This window comes from Lolium rigidum, chromosome 5 (assembly GCF_022539505.1).
Source record: "Lolium rigidum isolate FL_2022 chromosome 5, APGP_CSIRO_Lrig_0.1, whole genome shotgun sequence".
NCBI classification, from domain to species: domain Eukaryota; kingdom Viridiplantae; phylum Streptophyta; class Magnoliopsida; order Poales; family Poaceae; genus Lolium; species Lolium rigidum.
Genome location: NC_061512.1, coordinates 192,564,672 through 192,585,794, shown reverse-complemented (window position 1 = coordinate 192,585,794; position 21,123 = coordinate 192,564,672). Strand labels below are relative to the sequence as shown.

The following is a 21,123-nucleotide window of genomic DNA, read 5'->3' as shown; positions in this document are numbered from 1 at the left end:
GCTGCCTATCATGATCAAGATCATCTATATGTAATTCTATATGTTGCGTTTGTTGGGATCCGATGAATAGAGAATACTTGTTATGTTGATTATCAAAGTTATGCTTATGTGTTGTTTATGATCTTGCATGCTCTCCGTTATTAGTAGATGCTACGGCCAAGTAGATGCTTTTAACTCCAAGAGGGAGTACTTATGCTCGATAGTGGGTTCATGCCTGCATTGACACACGGGACGATGTGACGAAAGTTCTAAGGTTGTGTTGTGCTGTTGCCACTAGGGATAAAACATTGATGCTATGTCTAAGGATGTAGTTGTTGATTACATTACGCACCATACTTAATGCAATTGTCTGTTGCTTTGCAACTTAATACTGGAGGGGTTCGGATGATAACTCTGAAGGTGGACTTTTTAGGCATAGATGCGGTTGGATGGCGGTCTATGTACTTTGTCGTAATGCCCAATTAAATCTCACTATACTCATCATGATATGTATGTGCATGGTCATGCTCTCTTTATTTGTCAATTGCCCAACTGTAATTTGTTCACCCAACATGCTGTTCGTCTTATGGGAGAGACACCTCTAGTGAACTGTGGACCCCGGTCCAATTCTCTTTACTGAAATACAATCTACTCCAATACTTGTTCTACTGTTTTCTCTGCAAACAATCATATTCCACACAATACGGTTAATCCTTTGTTACGAGCAAGCCGGTGAGATTGACAACCTCACTTTGTTTCGTTGGGGCAAAGTAGCTTGGTTGTGTTGTGCGGGTTCCACGTTGGCGCCGGAATCTCCGGTGTTGCGCCGCACTACATCTCGCCGCCATCAACCTTCAACGTGCTTCTTGGCTCCTCCTGGTTCGATAAACCTTGGTTTCTTTCTGAGGGAAAACTTGCTGCTGTGCTCATCATACCTTCCTCTTGGGGTTGCCCAACGAACGTGTGAAATACACGCCATCATTCATCATCTACTTCGTAATCAAAAAAGAATTCAGGATCACTCTTCTTCCTCGCGGCCATGATACCAAGTGTTGTGGCAGCATCACCCTTCGCAATAAGCTTCCTCTTCTCCCTGCAACATAGGTTGTACAGATCTCGCCTTACGAAGCCTACACCACCGTAGCCATGTTTTCTGAGAAAGTGTTCCATAATCATGTACTTTCTCATCCCACTTGCTCCCAAAGATAGTATCTCAGCTCTCGGGTACGCCTTAATCTTTATGTGCGATCGAAGAAATGGTACTTCGTCCGGTCTAGCTGGTTTATGGTTGTGATTGCCGTAAAAACTTTTGACAACTCATGCTCCTCTCGATAGGTCACGCTTCACGGTGAGATTGGCATTGCAGTTGCAACGAGTCTCGGGTCTCAGCCTACGACTGCGGCCTTCCTGCGTTAAGAGCTTTTTCTGACGTTTCCCTGCCCTGGAACAGACATGCCGCCTTAACCGTATTTCTCCCTTACCATGTTTCCCTCGCTTTGCCCTCTTCGAAATGTCCTTTGGGATGCTGAAGCCATGCTCTCTCGCATAGCTGTTGTACCAGACAAAAGCCGCCGGTTCGGAATAAAATGTCATGTCCAGTATTTTACAGTGCTCTTCCACTGAGTGCATCTTATATTCATTATTACTCACAATGTCTGGATCTGTTTGACCGTGATGTTCACGCCCATTGTCTGCACCAGATGTCACCTACACATGTAGGGAAAATAAGCCATAAAAGTTGTCGTTTCAATGGTAACATTGACGGTTTGCCATAGTAAAACTATATACTTACTTCGCTCCTATTTTCAGAGCTTGATTCCTCGTGATGCAGTCCTACCTCCACGCTATATTCATCAAATCCAACCTCCATGTCTGAATACTCATCCTCCTCGTGACCACTGTGTAGCACGTACACAGCGAAAAACAAAGAATGTAACATGTCATTTCATTGCTTCCATTCATTGGTCGCCATTAAAAAATAATCAACATACTTCACTCATGTTTTCTGAGGACGTTGATGATGGAACGTTCTCCCCAAGAGGAGGTACATTTTCATAGATCTTGGATTTGGAACTATTCTCTGAATTAGAATCACCATCGCCCGTATATCCGTCATCCCCGTCACTCCAAGTTGAGCTATAGTCTCCCATTTCTCCAAAAACTACACAAAACTTGCACGTAATAAAGAACTAATGCAAAATTCTAAACAATACGCAATGGAAATCACTATTTCATATTTAGTACACTTAATTAAACGCACACAGACAACGGATAGTCTGGCAGCGAGGAGCCGGCCTGTCTGCCACTGGCCGGCCTGTCTGCCGCTCGTGTGCCGGCCAGTCTTCCGTGCGCCGGACAAGCAAGATGAGCCGCCGGACATGTCCGGCTAGAGAGATTGAAACGAACCTCCACATCGTGTCCAGCGGATGATCGCCTACACCGGAGAGATGGAGCTCGAGGCAACGGAGTGCAGCAGAGGCGGCTCGTCGAGCAGGCCCTGAAGATCGTGGAGATGGTATAGTGCCAAGATCGTCGGGAAGATATGCTGCTGGTGGAGGAGGTCTATGGTGACGGAGTGCGGAGGCGGCGGCTCGTCGAGCTCCCTGGAGATGTCGGTGAAGAGGAGATCGTGGAGAAGCGACGGAGGAGCTCTGTGGCGACGGAGTGCGGCGGTGAAGAGGAGATCGTGCATGGAGATCGTGCGACGGAGTGCAGCGGCGGCGGCTCATCGAGTTTGCTCGTGAACGTGGTCGAGAGGAGATCGATCGTGGAGGAGGAAGGTCCCAACAGCCTATGCATACGGTATAGGTACGGGCGTATATGGGTTCACGTACGAGCTTGGATATGGGTTTGCCGGGCTTTTGAGCCCAAACTGAGTTTCGAGGGGGGTTGTACTGGAGCACATGCCCTCCCTTAATCAGAGTTTAAAAAAAATCCCCCTTAGTCAGTCATGCGTCTAATCGTGTGGCTACGTATCTAAATCCATTTCGACCATTTAATTACCCACGAGCTTAACAGCGATGTTCACGAGGGTCTGCCGCCCATCACTGCAACCATGAGGCCGACTGCTCGTGCCTGCTTTTGATCGATCACAATCTTTTTTTAAAGCAATTATACCCTCCGTTTAAAATTAGGTGTCTCAATTTTATCTAGATATATCTGTATCTAGATAAAAGTGGAACACTTATGTTTAGACGGACGGAGTACTACATCAGCGTACCTTTGGCAGTGAGCTCTAAAGTTCCAGATGAAAGGAGACTTACCTTGTACTCCCTTTGATCCATAATACAGTAATTGTCAAAATTTTAGTACTCCCTCTGTCCCATCAAAGTTGTTTTATCTTTATCAAAATTTAGATGTATCTAGACGTTATCTAATAAGTAGATACATCCAAATTTTAACAAAATTGAGACAATTTTGGTGTGACGGAGGGAGTACTAAGTTAGGAAGTACTAGCTTCGTTAGCCCCGCGCCTGAGAAAAACAAGTGCAGCAGCGGGGCTGCGGCGCACTGGGGCGCGAGGGGGAAACGAACAGGATTTATGTGGTTAATCGATCCATTTGTTTACTGCATTTCAAAGTAAATCTGACAGATTTTCCAGCAAATGAGCAACCCACAGTTTTTCATCAAGAAAATCATTACACAGGGGTACACTGGCACAGTGGCGACGAAAGCCAACCCCAAACTGCAGCAACGGCATCAAGGCAGGGCGTTTATTCCTCCTGTGAAGGAAAACGAAAAGAAAGAGAGATGATCCAAGGAAAGAATGATCACCTATTCTTCAAATTTCTCTCTGATTGGACTTGCTCTCCGAGTAGAGCATGCTGACAGCATGTTGAGTGTAATCGAGATGTGAAGGGAGAAATGACCAAACTACCGATTTCATTGATTATGGCAAAGCCATTTATTCTGTCAACACAGACGGGGAGGGATGCGACAGTCGCAACTGCCTCCACATTACAGGCGGGGATTAACCCCTTAATCAATGTAAATTCATTAAATCCTAACAAGACCGAAAGAAAATCATGCGCCCTCCAAAGATCTATCAAACTGAATAGAGCACGCCATCGCACAAGTAATAAGGCAAACCCAGATCATACTACAGCAATTTGTATCACCTTATGCATTCACGTTCCGCTAAAGCCACATGATTAGAGTGATCTTCTCAAAATGGTAATCACGCGAAGGGGCTACGCAGAGAGACCATCGAAGAACTTCATGTAGTCGTCAAATGTTTCCCCGTGCCTAATTTTAGCAATGGATCCGTCATCATCTACCTGCAGAGCGAAAACATAACTTACTGGTTTCAGCAAGTATAAAGGAGAAGTTGTATCGACAGGACCAATAGGCAATAGTTCATACCCAATACTCGGCTGGTCTCATTTTCAGGTTGTATGTCGAAGCCATACTCATGCAGTAGGCCCCTGCGTCGTGGACAACCAAACCAGCTCCCTACAAGGGCAATGTCAGAAGGGTGCACACATGGGCTAATCCCAAACCTTGTCAGAAAGGGAAAAAAACACAGATAATACTGTCAAACCTTTTCAGGTGTTGGAAGCTCCCTATCTTTGCCAAGGAAATCCGCAGATTCACAAACTGGCCCAACAATATCAAAGGTCGCTACTTCAGCGTCTGGGGAGGGAGGAGAAACTAGTTCGATATGCTGCAACAAAGGATTTATGATCAACTGATATGCATCACAATACAAGAGGTCGAATAACATGGCTGCCAATTTTGTGCTTATTTATGCGCAAGGATTACAAAACATCTATGGAAATAACACCAGACACTGGTCATTACGAGTTAAGCAGTGGCAATTCTAGACAAACCTGATATGCGCCATATAAACTTGGCCTAATGAGCTCTGCCATGCTGCCATCAACGACAATGAAATTCTTTGTACCATTAGATTTCACACCAGTGACCTTGTTGACGAAGCAGCAAGTATTAGCAATAAGGGATCTTCCAGGTTCGATGATGAGAGTAAGATCCCGTGAGAGAACCAATTCTCGCACCTATCACACCATAAGCAGAATGAGCCTTGCATGAAGAAACCAGAAAGCATTTGTGCCTACAAAGAGAAGAACCATAAGCATATGGATACTGAACTCACTGTGTTGATAAGGTCCATAGGCGTAGGCAAGACTGCATCTGTGTGATGGTAGTCTATTCCCAAGCCCCCTCCGATATTCAGGTATTCCAACTCAAAACCTTGTTCTCGAATTTGATCAACGAAGTTCACCATAATAACTGCAGCGTCCCTAAATATATCAACCTAAACAAAAGGAAGTCACAACTTGCTTCAGAGACACATTGACAAGCTACTTGATTCAAAAAGTCCAAATTATTTAATGGTAACAACTAAGTATAACATAAGCCCCAAGACCTGTATATATAAACAGGAGCACCTGTACATCAACAGGAACACATTATAGGATGAACAGAAACAAGCACATACTGGGAAGTATGAAAGAAAAGAAATATGAATTCAGTATTCCGCATAAAAGAGCGAGTTCAGCAAATGGGGGCATGCTATTTAGAGATTGAATTCAGCACAAACTAATGAAATCCAAGCGCACTTCGACTAGCCTTCCCATTGGGTAAGGTTTAGGTGCCATGCCCATACCCAAATGTTAAGTGCCCATATCCAGTTTAACCATTTCCTACTGGGTAAGCAGCGCATATCCGTCGCAGTAGCTACTATGGGGTCTGTCTGGTCATCTATCATACATGTGGAAGCAACCACAATACTCTAAAAGAAAGGACCAATCAAACCTCATGCTTATCCTCAACAAAGGAACACTTCGGCATGGAAGAAGCAGGAAAGTGAGAAAATAAGGAATATGCAGAAGTAGAAGTAGAGGCATCGGCATTATGGAAGAGGGGATGCAAGGGAAGTATACATCTGCTGGCATGTTTGGAAAGGATGCAGCAGGCAAATGTTTTCAGGGCAAGCAGAGCACCCTCTGACCTCAAGGCGTCGAACACGCTTTAGACCCATGTCTATTTATGTATTTTCAGTATATTTATTTAATATTGCAGATATTGGTATTTTCATCTATATATTCAGTCAAACATAGTAAGCTTTGACTTTTGACTAAATTTATATGCCTTATTCATTGGAAAAGATCTATATATTTGGTTTAACTTAGTAAGCTTTGACTTCGGGACAGAGGTAGTACAGAACTTTTGTCCTAACAAAAAGGTAGCCCTCCTGCCATCTTCTTCTTTTAAAAAATATAGGCCAACCCGCATGCATTTATAGATGAAAAAGCTTACTCTAGAAGATTCCTGGTCAGCATAAGAGCAACTCTAACTGATACGTTAAAACACTCCCATTCCTTAAAAACTGCCATTATACAGAAAATACCAATTCTAGCATGTTCCTTATACATTCCTATCCTTAACTTCTATAAATCCCTCTAAAACCACCCCAGTCGTATTTGAGGAATATCAACACTATCTCTAACCTCTCTATACAGTTCGCGTGTTAGAGCAAAGGGGAAAAAAACTCCCCCATGACCGTGTGCGACTTCTTCCGATGCCATAGCACGCCGCCACACTCCATTCCCCTTCTGCCATGGAGCAGAACCCCCGTCCGACCTGATTTGTCACAAGAAGCTCCACCAGCGGCTCCGGCCTATCCCTCCCACATGTGGCGCCAGTCAGTCGAAGGTGGTGTGGAGCAAGGCCACCCTGTCGCAGGGAAAATGCCAAGCCGTCGGCCAGCTCTTGCACCTCCCGCACCGCTTCCTGACCCCTCCAAGCTCTGGTGGTGGCCACCTAAAATCTTCAACACCGATGCGGCGCCATGACTGACGATTACGAGGTGTTTGGCAAAATGCAGCCAAGGTAAGTTTTTTCTTCCAGTCTCTTTAGTTCTATGGTAGTTGCAGCAATGTTGAGCATGTAGATTTGATAGAATTCATTGCAATCGGTGTAGAATTTTGGTTGGTGCTCTTGTACATTGCTAATCATCTACCCATTGGTGTGGAATCCTTCATTAGCATGATGGATGAATCCGTGGTAATAGGTTGCATCAATGTATCATTGTATCAATGCCATTTGAACAATTTGAAGGACAATGAGAAGATGCCATTGACGTTTTCACTCCATCGTCAGGAAAGAAAAGAGCAAGGTCTAACAATTACACTGTAGAAGAGAATGTGGCCATGATCATGGATTGTGAATGGCACATTTGATGCGGTCATAGGGAACTAACAATCTGGTTACAGCTACTGGAGTCGCATTGAGTACATCCATCACAAATGCTCAAGAAACGGTTATGATCAAATGTAATACATTTACCACCTTGAGCAACCTTAGTACCACGAATGCTCGAAATTATAAGTAACTACAGAAACAGTTATGATCAAATGTAAGACATTACCTTTGTAATAGTGGATCCAAGATGGCAGTGAACACCCACCAGTTTAATATCATTTGAGTATGACTTGATAGAGTCTAAGAACCATTGCAATTTTTCATTACGGATCCCAAATTTGGATGTTTTGTTTCCAGTGGCAACATAGGGATGAACCTGATGACAAGAAAATAAATACAATCAGAATATTGCCCCATGACAAGAAATGACATGTATCATGTGAAAACTCAACAAATCTTACAACTTTCCACATGATTTGTTGCAATAGATTGAAAGATGCTTTGATGCAATTTTAAAGAAGGTAAATTTGGTCTCGTAAAAAAAAGATGCTCAAGATGATGGCACAGATAGTAAAATGGTGGTTTGCATGCCATGTAGGTAATTCACGTGAACCTGTAAATACCTCTTCCAACTATAACACATGCACAAACACATAAGATCAACAAATGGTAGCCAAGTAAATAAAAGGGGGGAAATGGATGTCCATAATCAAATAAATAATATGCTTTGGGAGGGATGATTCTACCTGTGGATCGACATCCGGATTAATTCTGAGCAAAACAGGCACTTTCTTTCCTGCAACTCTTGCAGCAGTAACAATATTCTCCAAATCAAATTCACTGTCTATATTTACAAATACTCCACTCTCAGCAGCTAAAACAAGATCTTCCAATGTTTTTCCATTTCCATTAAATATGCACCTGATTTTAAAATGCAAACTCAACATATTTAGTTACCTTCCAGGTAGGAAAATTTCTATCAACTGAAGCACAATTGAAGAGCATCTCTATTGTAGGATTTTATCATGCATTTGGAATTATATATGTTGATTTCTTTTCCTATATGCCTATATGATTGGTCAAATCAAAAATTGACTTTGCTAAACCCAAAACACAGGGTAATTATATAACTACTGTGCTGGTGTGAACAGAATCTTGTCGAAACTCTTGTCATGAACACCATAAACTAGCATGCCAACCATTGGCGGAGCCAGCGGTCAGATAATGGGTGTACACAGTCTCCCAGATTTCAATTTTTACATGGATTTTCTGATTAATATATTTCTCTAAACTTAGCTAATAAGTCGTTTTGTCAAAAATATTGGGTGTACATCTCTACACCCAAGTCCTCAAGTAGCTCCGCCTATGATGCTAACTTTTCTACAAAGGAAAATACACAGATTGCTGCCACAAGATTAGCTCCACAATTAGTCAATCCGTGCTTCATTTTTCTTGTCTTAGATCTGAGCTGGAAAAACAAAGTTTCGATAGCGGACTGATGGTATGAGTGTAAAGACAAGCTGATTTCTGTTTTGATAATTCAACCAGAAATAAAGTTGTGAACGCAGGACATGTTAAATTGACCCACTAAACTAACTATTCTAATCATACCCATTTCAAATGGAGCATCTTGACATTCATAAGCTTAAGTTCCATGCCGACTTTGCCACATAATGATGCTGCACTTATTTCATGTAGAAAGCAATTTTCTTAGATTAGGGATTAGCTAAAACCTGTTGTCCCCAAAACAAACAGAGAAGGCTTCAGATAAGGTTGAATACTATTCGACGAGTCCAACTTTTCCAATGACAAAAGTCCAACCGGCCTGCTGTCTACCTGTGCCGTGTGTCGTGCGCATCAGATCAGACACTCAAACTAACTCCCACAACTACTGATGCACACTGACATGCATGGTTGGTTGCGCTAAAATATCCGTTGCCATGCCAAATTCAGCAAGTATCGCTATGGCATAGAAAAAAGCTGGTAAACTTGACTTGAGAACTTAACTGACATGAATCTGAGCCTTTATCAATCAGCACTTTGTGGTACACAAGGAATGAAACTGAAAAAAAATAGTATCCACGGTAACACAATGTGCTCTACTCCATCCAAAATTAGAAATAAACAGCAATAGCAAATCGCACGAGACTTCGTCTAACCCGTCCTGAGTCCAAACCGAAGGAAGAAGGCCGCACCTGGTGGGGTCAAATCCTGCCCGCAGTGCGAGGCGGAGCTCGTTGCCGCTGACAAGGACGGCGCCGCACCCGAGGTCCCGCAGGAGACGCAGCACGCTGAGGTTGTTGTTGGCCTTGACGGCGTACCCGACGACGGAGCGGAGGCCCTCGAGGGCCTGGTTGTAGGCGGTGAAGTTGCGGACGACCTGCGGCCTGCTGTAGAGGTAGAAGGGGCTCCGCTCTGCCGCCGCCATCGCGTCCTCCACCCGGACCCCCTCGCAGTAGAGGTGCCCGTCGGCGCCGCGCCGGAAGCAGTGCTTGGGCGCCTCCCCCGCGGCGGCCGCCGGCGGCGGCTGCAGGGACGGGGAGGCGGTGGAGAGGGAGGCGCGGAGGGGGGTCGCGCGTGCATGGCGGCGGCGCAGGGAGACGGATGCGGGGCTGCTGCGGGTTGGTTGGGAGACGTGGGTCGGGGTGGGCGAGGAGAGGAGCGAGCGGGAGAGCAGGTTGGCCGCCGCCATTGCTAGGGTTTGCGCGAGGTTGGTGGGGAGGCTGGGGTCGGGGCGACTGGCGAGTGGGTTTTAGCCGTTCGGGGATCCTCTCCAGGGTACAGACAAAGTATACTGCAGAGTGCAGAGTACAGAGCAGGACTGAATCAAGGAAACACACTGACTATTGCAAAATGAGCCTGGCTGTCAAGTTTCATGTTTTAGGGTATACAGAAAATTAACAGATACAGATACATGTGAGTCCATATACTTTTCGCTATTGTAGAACTACAAATTGTACTTTTGCAGTTCACTGATGAAAACATGTAAGGTATGTGATCACAGATTCTCCCGAGTCTCTAAAGGATGAGAAAATTGTGTGTTGTTAGACTTTGTCAGCTTCTTTTGCGTGTTCAGTCGTTTCAGGCCCCATGTTGTCGGATTGGGTGGTGCCTCGTTGTTAGATTAACATATTCGGTGAACAAGGGAAATTTTTGTTAAAGGCTAATCCGGAGTATGTTCCAAAAAATGTATGTTGCAACGTGCTAGTTCCAAGTTCAACTATCTCGCGATAAAATGCCTTGCAAAGTCTCTTTCATTGCTCCTACGGGTGGCTGCTTGGTTTGGCCTTCATCGGTTATGCTTGATAAAAATGATGGTGCTTCAGTATCGTTACCTTGGTAAAGACATGAAATTTGCTCAGTCTAGCTCTCCAGGGTGAAAACCTATGATTTGATCTTTGACTGGATCTGGCGTCCACAACACTTATGTATTGTTTACTTCTGATAAGGTGTTGAGAACTCTCGAGTGGAGGCACACAGCGTCTAACTAGATGCTAGCGTTAGAAGACTCTCCCCAACTTAATCTTTTGACAGGGTGGTGTCTCCCCCTCCTCTCTAGTTATTTCTCAAAGGTGTTTCTTTTGGAAAACCTTCTCGCGGTTCGAATATTGTCATGGAAGTTGCTAATGTTGTTTGGTTCTTGCATGCATTGGATCTTGTTTTCCTATTATTTTATTTTCAATAATTTGGTTTGTCCACATCCTTGATGTCTCGAATTTCTCGTAACATTGAGTTGTTATAGACGCCAACGAGGTCGGATGTACTTGATAACTTCTTTTTTAGCAAACATGCAACCTTTATTACTTCAAGCAATCAAGGTTACCTAATCCACTAGTTACAGATATAGAAACAGGAGGATCATCAAAACACACACTAACATCTTGATCATCTATTGATTTAGCTAACATATCATATGTCTTTTGCATCATGAGGATGGTGTGATAATAGTGTCGACGCGAATCCTGCCACAAACGGTCGTCACTCACCCAAGTAAGTCATTCCCACTATCATGGTATTCATAGGATCTTGGAACGTCATCACCGCCTTCACGGAATTGTTTTTGCGTCTATTTCTCTCCGCCAAGCTCACCTACCGCTTCTACGGTACCGGCATCTATGACGCCCTCTATCTCCACTCGACAAGATGCAAACAAAAAAAGCATGGCCGCTTGAGTCCAATAATGTGGCCAATCGACACTTTCCTGGTCTCCGAATTCACTGATGTATCAACATTTAACTTCCTTTTGCCCGGGAGTGGTCTAGACTATCCTTCCTTCACCCTACCAGTTTTATTTGTTCGAGTACTTGATATATCTTCTTCATGTTATTATGTTAATGTATTACTACTCCGTTCCAAAATGTAAGTCTTTTTTAGAAAGCTAATTCCATTTCGAAAAGTAAGCCTTTTTAGAAAGCTAATTATGTTCCGAAATGTAGTCTTATATTTAGAAAGCTAATAAAGCTTACATTTCGGAAGGGATGTAATCCATTGTATCAGAAAAGAAAAACCTACTCCTACAAAAAAAAAGGTCTGCTGCATGCTGCTTACCTCGAAAAGCCCAGGACAGAACGAACCAGAAACACAGCCCATGCCGACTTCAAGTTCACAAGTCGCGGCCCCCAGCCAGTCCAACAAGACCAAATACAACTTGATCCAAACAAAAAACAAAGTTAAAACCAAATACAACTCCGATGCAGCAAAATCCCAAGCTGTATCACCGTGTCCTGACTCCCGACAATTTTCAGGTAGCGTGAGGAGCTCAGAATTTCAGCTAATCCGGCAAAAGGTCCCGTGCCGCCCTGCCTCTAATGGCAAAAGTCGTAACATGGGAATGGCCGGCACTTTTCACGCGAGCAAGCCGTGTCGGTCTCATCGTGCTGATTGGATAACACACTTTATCTACTCGTCTCGCGCATTATTGCTCAGCTTTGCTGCCCTGCCTTGCTTTCGGTAGCAATCTGGTAGCAGTCCTCTCCCGTGGCCGCGCCATTCAGTCATCGTGCGATTAGTCGAGGAAAATGCACTTTGTTAGGAAACATGTCTATTTTTTTTTTTTTGAACTGTGGGGCAAAAGCTTTGCCCCAACCATTTATTAAGAAGGAAGTGCCCGGTTTATTAATGGAAGAAACCGGGCGAAAACCATACAACAAACACCAACAACATGAGGCAACACAACCACAAAGGGCAACACCTAAGACCAAAGCAACTCACTAAGCGACAACCCCACTCTAGCTAAGCAACCGCAGACCGACGACTACCCTAGGACCACGCATCTGCGTTAAGCAGTCGCGGGTGCCTTACCAATGGCGCCACCCTTCTTGCCTATGCTCCTAAGAGCCTTTTTCACCTTTCTGATTTTGCCGGTAGAAGCCTCCTCAGCTATGAGGCAAGCAATCGCCTCGCTAGATCCAGGGCAAGCTGCCAGCAAGCGAGCAAGCCACTAAGCTTTTTCACGAAGACCGCCTGATCAATACTTTCCAACATAGCTTCACGGTCGAAGAGGGGCAACCGGATGGACGGACCTCCACTATCCACAGAGGAGGGCAACTCGCAGGACTCGGACGAGAGATGGGGATGGCGCGATGTCCACCGCCAAAGGCTCCAAATGGCCTAGCTCAACTGGAAGCACCACAGATGATTTCCCACAATGATCCTGCAACTCAGGCAAGATCCCCACAACTGGAGCCACAACCTCGGTGGCGACAACCGTCGTAAGGACAGACGACGACGTATGTAGAGCACGAGGAGAAAATTCTCCAAAGCAGCATTCGAACCCCTCATCAACAGAACCAGTCTGTATCTCAGGTGGTAGAGGCACAACCGACGCAACCTGAAGCTTGGCAAGAACATCCTGAACCTCAGAGCGAAGCAACTCAAACTTCTGAAGGACCTCCATGCGTAGCAGGGCAAACTGGGACTCCAGAGAAGAGACAGAATCCTTGCAACACGGCTGCACCACAGGATGCAACGACGAGTGGCCCAAAACCCCAGCCCAACTCAGAGGCGACGAGGGGCGACGAGGCTGAGCAGACGGAGAGCGACTCCGCTGGCAAGGAGCACGAGCGACCGGACAACGAGCCCGAGCCTCCGGAGAGCGAGAACGAGCAGTAGGAGAGCGCGCACGGCAGAAACGCTCCCGGTGACCAGGACGACGACATCGGATGCATCTGAATGACCCACGACATGAGCTGACCTGGTGTCCACGCTCAAGGCACCGAAAACACCTCCCTCGAGCCCAGCGCTTGAAGGCGAGGCTACGGTCGAGACCTTCACGCAGCGAAGACAATGGCGCCCGGCTGGAACGGCAGCCCCGACCCACCCGGGTCCATCCTTCCTCATCATCAAAAGCGGCGGCAGCCAGCAGAGAGGTCACGGCATGGCTCCGCAATCATCCGCTCGTAGTCGGAAACGGTGCCTTTGGAAGAGGCCAACGGTGAAGCAAACTCCTCACCATCGTGGTCCTCGACAGAGCACACCCCCGCAGAGATCGGGCCTCCCGAGGCAGCAGGCGGTAGCGACAAGAACCCGAGGCCCTCTATCAACACGGCAGGGTCAGACGAAGCGTCGACGGTCTTGGTGGCCACGAGCGGAGGTAGACCAGCAGCCCCAGGGACCAAGGCGCCACCGGCCATGGCAGCAGCCACAGCGGGCGGGCAGGGGGTCGAAGCAGCAGCCACAACGGACGGCGAGGGAGTCGGAGCAGCGAGGCACGGCGGACGGGCGAGGGGTTGCAGCAGCAGCCACCACGGGCCTAACAGGGCGACGACCGCGAGCCAGACGCCCACCAATGGCCGGGTCGGCCATGCGAGAGGCAAGCACAGCCGCCGCGGCGGAGGCGGCCGACGGCGCCTGAGCAGAAGCAGCCGCAGAGCACGCGGGCGCTGCCGGCTTGCCCAGGGGAGGCGGTGGCAGCATCACGGACAGCGAAGCCTGGGCCGGCGATGGCGCGGCGGCGGCGTCCTGGCGAGACATGTGCCGCAGCGGTGGCGGAGCCTCGGACGGGGATGGCGCGGCGGCGATGTCCTACCACGACGCTGGCGACGAACCTGGGATGGATGGAGAGAGGAGACGATGAGGACCCCGGATCTGGTCGGAGTGGAGGCAGAGGAGGTGTGAGCAGGGAGATCAAGGCGGCGGCGCGCCGCCCGTGGAGTCGGCCATGGCCGCGCGAATCCCTGGATGCGGATATTAGATTACAAATGGAATTAACATGTCTATTTTTAAACTTGAACTGGTAGATGTTCGGCGAAACGAAACCTAAATGTCGCATAACCCTGAATTTGCTAATACCGGTCTAAATCAAACCTTGGAGCTCCTTTTGGGAGCGGAAAAAATGAGTTTTTTCGAAATTACTACTCTCGCTGTCTACGTTGACCCACATGACATGATTCATGGGACTGTATTCGTGGCCAGGGATAGGGCGGAATTGTGGAGTTTTTCTACGCCTAATGCTGTCTGTTGCAAAAGCGTACGTGTTTGTGTGGCCACTGCCGGCCATCCGATCGCAAATTTTCAGAGCCGCACTAGCTGTTCATCCGCACCTGCACCAGCAGTCCAGCACCACATACGCCCCCACGATGTAAAGGACGACTGAAGGATCAAGACGGGAACAATAACTTTTCCAGGTCCCAAAAGAAAATTCCTCGCGGCGCACAGTGCGCGCGTCTTCCTCGAGTGGTCACGGCTGTACTAGCGGGTTATAAAAAGTAGAGAGCACCCCTACACGGTACAGCACTACTCCATGTCCATGAATTACGTTGCCGCGTAGTAAATGCCGGCGTAACTAAGCTCGCCGCCGGCAGCGTGAGCCGGACATCAATGCGCGCACCGGTCACCGCCGCCGCCGCATCGATCGATCTAGACCGTGGGTAGGTACACGTATACGGCCGGATGCATTCACTCGTGACGACGCAAAGGCAGGCAGGCAGGACTCACGGGACGGAGCCGGAGTGCAGGAAAACCGGCACGCCATTGACCTGAGAAAAGATACGCGCGCGGAAGACGGAACATTCCTCCTCCCCGGCGCCGGCGGTCGTCACGCTTAACGGCCACGCTGCCATTAATCTTCGTCATCCTCTTGTTATTGGAAAGCTATGTACATACCCACCCACCCACCGACCACCGCGTCGCTCATGCTTCCTCCCGTATTTTCCACCGCGATCACGAGCGCGATCGACCAGCAAGCTCCGTATTTGTTATCCCTACGTCGATAGACTCGATTTGACGCGCACGATGGTGAGCTCCGTAGGAAACCAGGAATACTACAGTTGACAAGGCCGGGAGGAACACGATGCACGGATCTGACGGAGGCGTGAGCGGTGACCCCGAGCGAGCGCGCCATGTGATCCAGACTCCAGAGTCAGCTGATCCGATCGAGTTCACGGGAGGCGGCGACTTCGGGGCCCGAGTCGCCTGCGAGACCTCGGAAATTTCGTCGCGCTTCCTTTCCTTCGAGGGGTCCGTGGGACTTCGCCACCACTTGGAACGGAGTTCCAGAGAGATAGTTTTCGCCTTCGGCACGGCACGACGAGCCCCGGTTTTCCGTCTAACTTGCCCTCCATCTCCGTGGAACGCACGCTTTCCCCTTGAGGACGCTGTCTTCCTTTTCTGCGGCAACCATACACAGTAGCAAGAAAAGGAACCCGAAGTTTGTTTACCCGAACAAAGTTTTACATGACGCTTTTACCAAAATGCATATTATAGTTCAGAAAAGTAGGGTCGTCCTTGCAGTATGTAACAACAAGTGTTAAGGATACATTTTATCGTTGTATATGCACGTTTTTTTTGTCGCCACTCATAAAGTTCGTACCCAGTGTCTACAAAGCACAAGGTGGTAAGAGGAATTAATTTTCAAAGCTTAAGCCGTGAGGAACACCACTAGCAACAAACACCATGTGTGCCATATACACGCCACCAATAATTTTTTTGCCATGCCACGAGTAGACTATTTCCTACTAGTGGAGCTTTGGGTGCCATGGGGTTCTAGAGGCGCATTTTATCCTCCATCCTCTCATAGATGGTTTGGTTTTCTCTCCCTTTCGTATGCTTCGGGAGTAATCTTTGGTACTTCCTCGGTCACAGTCTTCCTGCCCCTCTTTCGGTGGGCCACGTCGGATCTAGCTAGTTCGCTTGAGCGGTGGTGGGTGCATGGCGTACGCGTAGCAGTTTCCTTGATGGCATCTATTCTGGTTCTTAGTGGGTTTGGGTGCAGAAAGAGTCTTTGGCTCCTGACACCGTGCTCCCTTCATAAAAAAATCATATTTATGAGTTTTAAAAAGTTACAAAAAAAATTCTAGATATAGTCAAGGGTGTAACCTGGAAGCACGCAAAAACACAATGCGGAATTCTTTATATTGTAGGCTACACAAAAATGATAAAATCTGATAAAATTTGAAGATTTTAAAATATGCATACTCAAATCCACACTTTTATCATTTTTGTGCAGCTAAAAAATACAAAGTATTTCAAGCTGATATTTTACATATTTGTGGGATACAACATTGGCTATATTTGAAAAACAAAATCAACTTTTTTTAAACAACAAGATCAGTAAATTGTAGGAGCCAAAAATACCCACTCGTTTTGGTCACTAGTAGAAAAGAGGACTTTGGTTTTTTGCTCCAAAGAGCATTAGCACCGGATTTGGCACGAATCGGTGCTAAAGGGTTGGTGTCAGCTGCGAACCCTTTAGCACCGGTTCGTTTACGAACCGGTGGGTTTACTCGGTTAGACAATTTTTAGATTCTCAAAATTCCAAATTAAAATATGAAAGCATGAAGATTTTAGTTTTTGCTAGAAATTTAGGATTTTACTTTATTTTTTATTTTTTAAAAAATTAAAATTAATAATTGCATCATGCATAAAGATTACTATTACTTTTAGCAAATTTTCAGGTTTTAGGTTTGGCAAATAAAATTAAAAAATTGAAAATAATTAAAAATTATACAAATTATAAAGTTAATGTTTATTTATTTATTCAAAATTATTATTATATCATTACTTTTGTTTATTAAAAGAATTATTTGAAATTCAACCAATAAAGCAATATGACATCGACCGACATGTTAATATGACTGATATAATACTAGTATCACATACATGCACACGAAGCACTTGGATGCGGGATGAAAAAAAACTTGGAAGTTAAGCGTGCTAGTGCTAGAGTAGTGGGAGGATGGGTGACCGAGCGGGAAGTTTGAACACGAGTAAGTAATTGGACTAGAGATAAGGGTAGTTAGAGACTAAACTGTGAAATAACTAAAATATTAAAAATTCTAAAAAAAAAGAAAAAAGGGATTGGAAAATAATTCAAATAAACCGGTGCAAAAGGGGGGGGCTTTTGCACTGGATGCGTTGCACCGGTTGGGCATCCGGTATGGCCCTACCAACCGGTGCAAAAGCCTCATTTTCCACTAGTGGGTGGTGCATTTTTCTCTTGTCTATGTCCCTTTGTCGACGGTTAGGGGTCTACGTACTCCATATCCCGTTTTTGATTGGTTTTAGCTAATAAAATTAGCAACTTTGCCTCTAATTGAAAGGCAGTGCTCATCCTAGTTTACAGGGGGGAAATTACGTATGCAACTAAAAAAACCACATACTGTCACACAAAAAATACATACTAACACGGCTGCTCGGCTTGGCTTGGCTGACTTAGCCACTCATAGCTGTTAGATTGTGAATCAAAGGACATGATCAACTCATTTTTTTTCTGAGGGTACATGATCAACTCAAGTATTGTTGGAAACACGGTTCCCAGAAGCAATGTCGCAGAACACTGTTCACGTCCCTCCGTAGCATCTGATCTTAATCGTTAGTTTATGATCTGACGGTCAAAAATGAGCAAAGTCAACGTTCCTGTTCACTCGATGGCTTAACCACGGAGAATATGGGGAGCAAGGTTTGTTTGCCACATGTCCGGAACAATCATGCAAAATCTGTTTAGTGGAGGATCTACTGACCTAGACTCCTAGTCGGCATTGTAGCCCTGCTGTCCGTTCCTTCTTCTCATGCTTACACGTTGCTACTAAGACAAGAAGGCTAACACACGTTAACACACCTTAGCCAGTTAGCCTCGTGGAAGAAGAGGACTAAAAGAACACTCCGATATGTGTAGCAACGGGAATTGCATTGCCCAAAACTTTCGCCCGTGTGACACGTCCTGCATATATTTCCGTCATCTAGTGACCAATAAAAGACGCCTTCTAGAAAAATAAGAGAGCTAATCGTATGCTACAATAAGACTGGCATTTCGTCTTATACTCCACCATCGCCCAATTGGCTAGCTACGTCATATGCTACTACTCCGTTAGTTTCGTCTCTTTTATTATATTTATCTCTAGTTCTGAAAAGTTTGTTTTACTATATTATCACAAGAAAATAAAAATATATAGTTATTTGGATGTTTTTATTTTATAGCTTTGTTTGATTGCTCACAAAAATGTTGTTTGGTTGAAGTATGTAGGTGCCTCGGTTCCAAACTACATTAATTATTTGATAATAGGAGTGAAAACTGAACCATGCTTTGAAAACTACTAAGCATTATTTATTTATTTTGACAAATAAAAACCGTGCCATTAATTTTTTTCCAAAATGATTTTAGAATACATTAATTCTTAAGATGTTTTACTAGCATTTTATATTCTAGTTGCGTCTTAAAGGGAGCGTGAATGTCGTATATTTCTTAATAGAGTGGGTCTTTATTATTATTATGTAATGTCAAATCATTCCTGGATTTTGTATGCCTTGATATATACCGCCGCACGGTGGATCTCAATAATAGATATAGATACATTGGAGTACTATGTTACAGTCGGCGAATAATATTTCAAAACCTAGCACTGTATACCATTCATAATGGAAGATTTTGATAATATTTATTCATCTTTGTCGCATTACCTTTGTTCCAAAACACATGATCATCAAAAGCGTGCAATCGTTGTACCATGCTTTTGATAACTACCAAGTATTTTTTATTTCAATAGATAGAAATAATACCATTAATTTTGCCGTACAAAGATTACATAATGCATTAATTTTCATGATGTTTTATTAAATTTAAGTTCCATCTTAAAAGGCCGTGTCCATATCTAAAAATTGTATATATTGTTACACGTGAGTACCCAATGTTATCATGTATTATATGATTCCTAATTTTTTCATTCGCTGATATATAGCTGTGCACACTGGATTGATAATAATAGATATATAGAGACATTAAAGTAGTACTACTTTTAATTTTCATGATGTTCCATTATAGCATTTTAAATCTTATTTCCATCTTAAAAGACCGTGTCCATATCTACAATGTCGTCTATATTTGTCACAAGAAAATAAAAATATAGATATCGTTTCCGTTTTATAGCTTTGTTTAATTGCTGACAAAATGTTGCTTGGTTGAAGTATCTAGGTGCCTCAGTTTCAAACTACATTATTTGATAGTAAGAGTGAAATTGAACCATGCTTGAAAACTACCAAGCATTTTTCGACAAATAGAGATTACACCATTAATTTTGTCTGAAAAGATTTCAGAATACATTAGTTCTTAAGATGTTTTACTAGCATTTTACATTTCAGTTGCATCTTAAGAGGAGCGTGAATGTCTTATATTTTATAACAGATGGAGTATTTATTATTGTGTAATGTTAAATCGTTCCTATAATTTTGTACGCCTTGACATATATTGCCGCAGGGTGGTTCGATAATAGATATAGATACATTGAAGTACTACGTTACATTTGGCAAATAATACTTCAAGACCTAGCACTATATACCATCAATAATTGAAGATATATATAATATCTATTCATCTTTATCGCATTACCTTGGTTTCCAAAACACATGATTTCATTGAAAGAGTGCAATCGATGAAAGCGTGCTTTTGATAACTACCTCAACAGGTAGAAATTGTACCATTAATTTTGTTGTATAAAGATTTCAAAATGCATTAATTTTCATGATGTTCTATCATAGCATTATAAATTTAAGTTCTATCTTAAAAGGTTGTGTCCATATCTAAAACACTGTCTATATTGTTATGGTACAAGCGAGTGCACAATGTTATCATGTATTAAATTGTTCCTAGAATTTGTTGATATATAGCGGTGCACGGTGGATTGATAATAGATATAGAGACATTATTAATGTACTACTATTTTTTGGCAAAGGAAAATGTACGCCTTAAAAGTTGGCACTATATGAGTCAATAAAGGAAGATTTAGATAGATTTTGTTCATCTTCATCCCATTTTTCTTCCAGTAGAACAACTAATAATAACCAATTATGGAAAAGAGAGAACAAATGGCCGTTATTAAGTGTTATAGATAAGACCATGTTTATATCTTTATTTGGTAATTTTTTTATTACAGTTAAGAATCACAAAGTTGGCAATCAATTAACCGCCAATGAAGAAAGAAAGAAAAGCGAGTACTTTTAGATGCGTAACGGAAAGGAGAAAACGGTATTTTCACCGAACAGTCTGGCCTCGCCGTTAACCTCCCAGTATTCACTCTCAAGTCTCAAATCTCCCTCCCAAATCGCCACATCCGTATAAGACGCACCACCGCTCCGCCGCCGCCGCCTCATCCCCAAGCTCCCAGCTCCCAGCTCCCAGCTCCGACCAACGCAAGCCGAGCCCTCATCCTCCCAATCTCCCAAATCTGCAACCAAGTCGTACCGATCCGGCTCCGGTCCTCCGGCCGCCGGCCACCGCCGCCGCATTGGCTGAACCCCGCTCCGCCGCCTCCCTTGCTCGCCGGAGCGCCGCTCCGCCGCCGACCGCCCCCCTCCCCTGGCGGGGCTGGGCCGGACACGCCAGTTAGTTCCGCGCCGCGCGCGCTGGCGTGGGGTGGTCGGTGGCTTCGGGAGCAAGGAAGCTTCCGCGCGGGCGGCGGCCTCGCTTCGCTTACGTTCGGTGCGCCGCGTTCTCCCCGCTGCATCCCTTTTTTTCTTGGCAGTTTTCTCTACTCCACTCGGCTGGTAGCA

The 21,123-nt window shown here is 45.0% G+C and overlaps 1 protein-coding gene across 1 annotated transcript; it reads right to left on the bottom strand.

The window, feature by feature from the left end:
• Positions 1 to 3,844: 3,844 nt before the first annotated feature.
• LOC124654678 (probable diaminopimelate decarboxylase, chloroplastic) lies at positions 3,845 to 9,867 on the bottom strand. Its single transcript, XM_047193672.1, has 8 exons — positions 9,339 to 9,867; positions 7,890 to 8,064; positions 7,370 to 7,519; positions 5,093 to 5,254; positions 4,809 to 4,994; positions 4,520 to 4,642; positions 4,342 to 4,431; positions 3,845 to 4,256 (listed from the first exon to the last, which is right to left on the bottom strand). Exons 1-8 carry the CDS (start codon positions 9,833 to 9,835, stop codon positions 4,170 to 4,172), a joined length of 1,470 nt encoding a protein of 489 aa, XP_047049628.1. The 5' UTR covers positions 9,836 to 9,867; the 3' UTR covers positions 3,845 to 4,169.
• Positions 9,868 to 21,123: the final 11,256 nt, after the last annotated feature.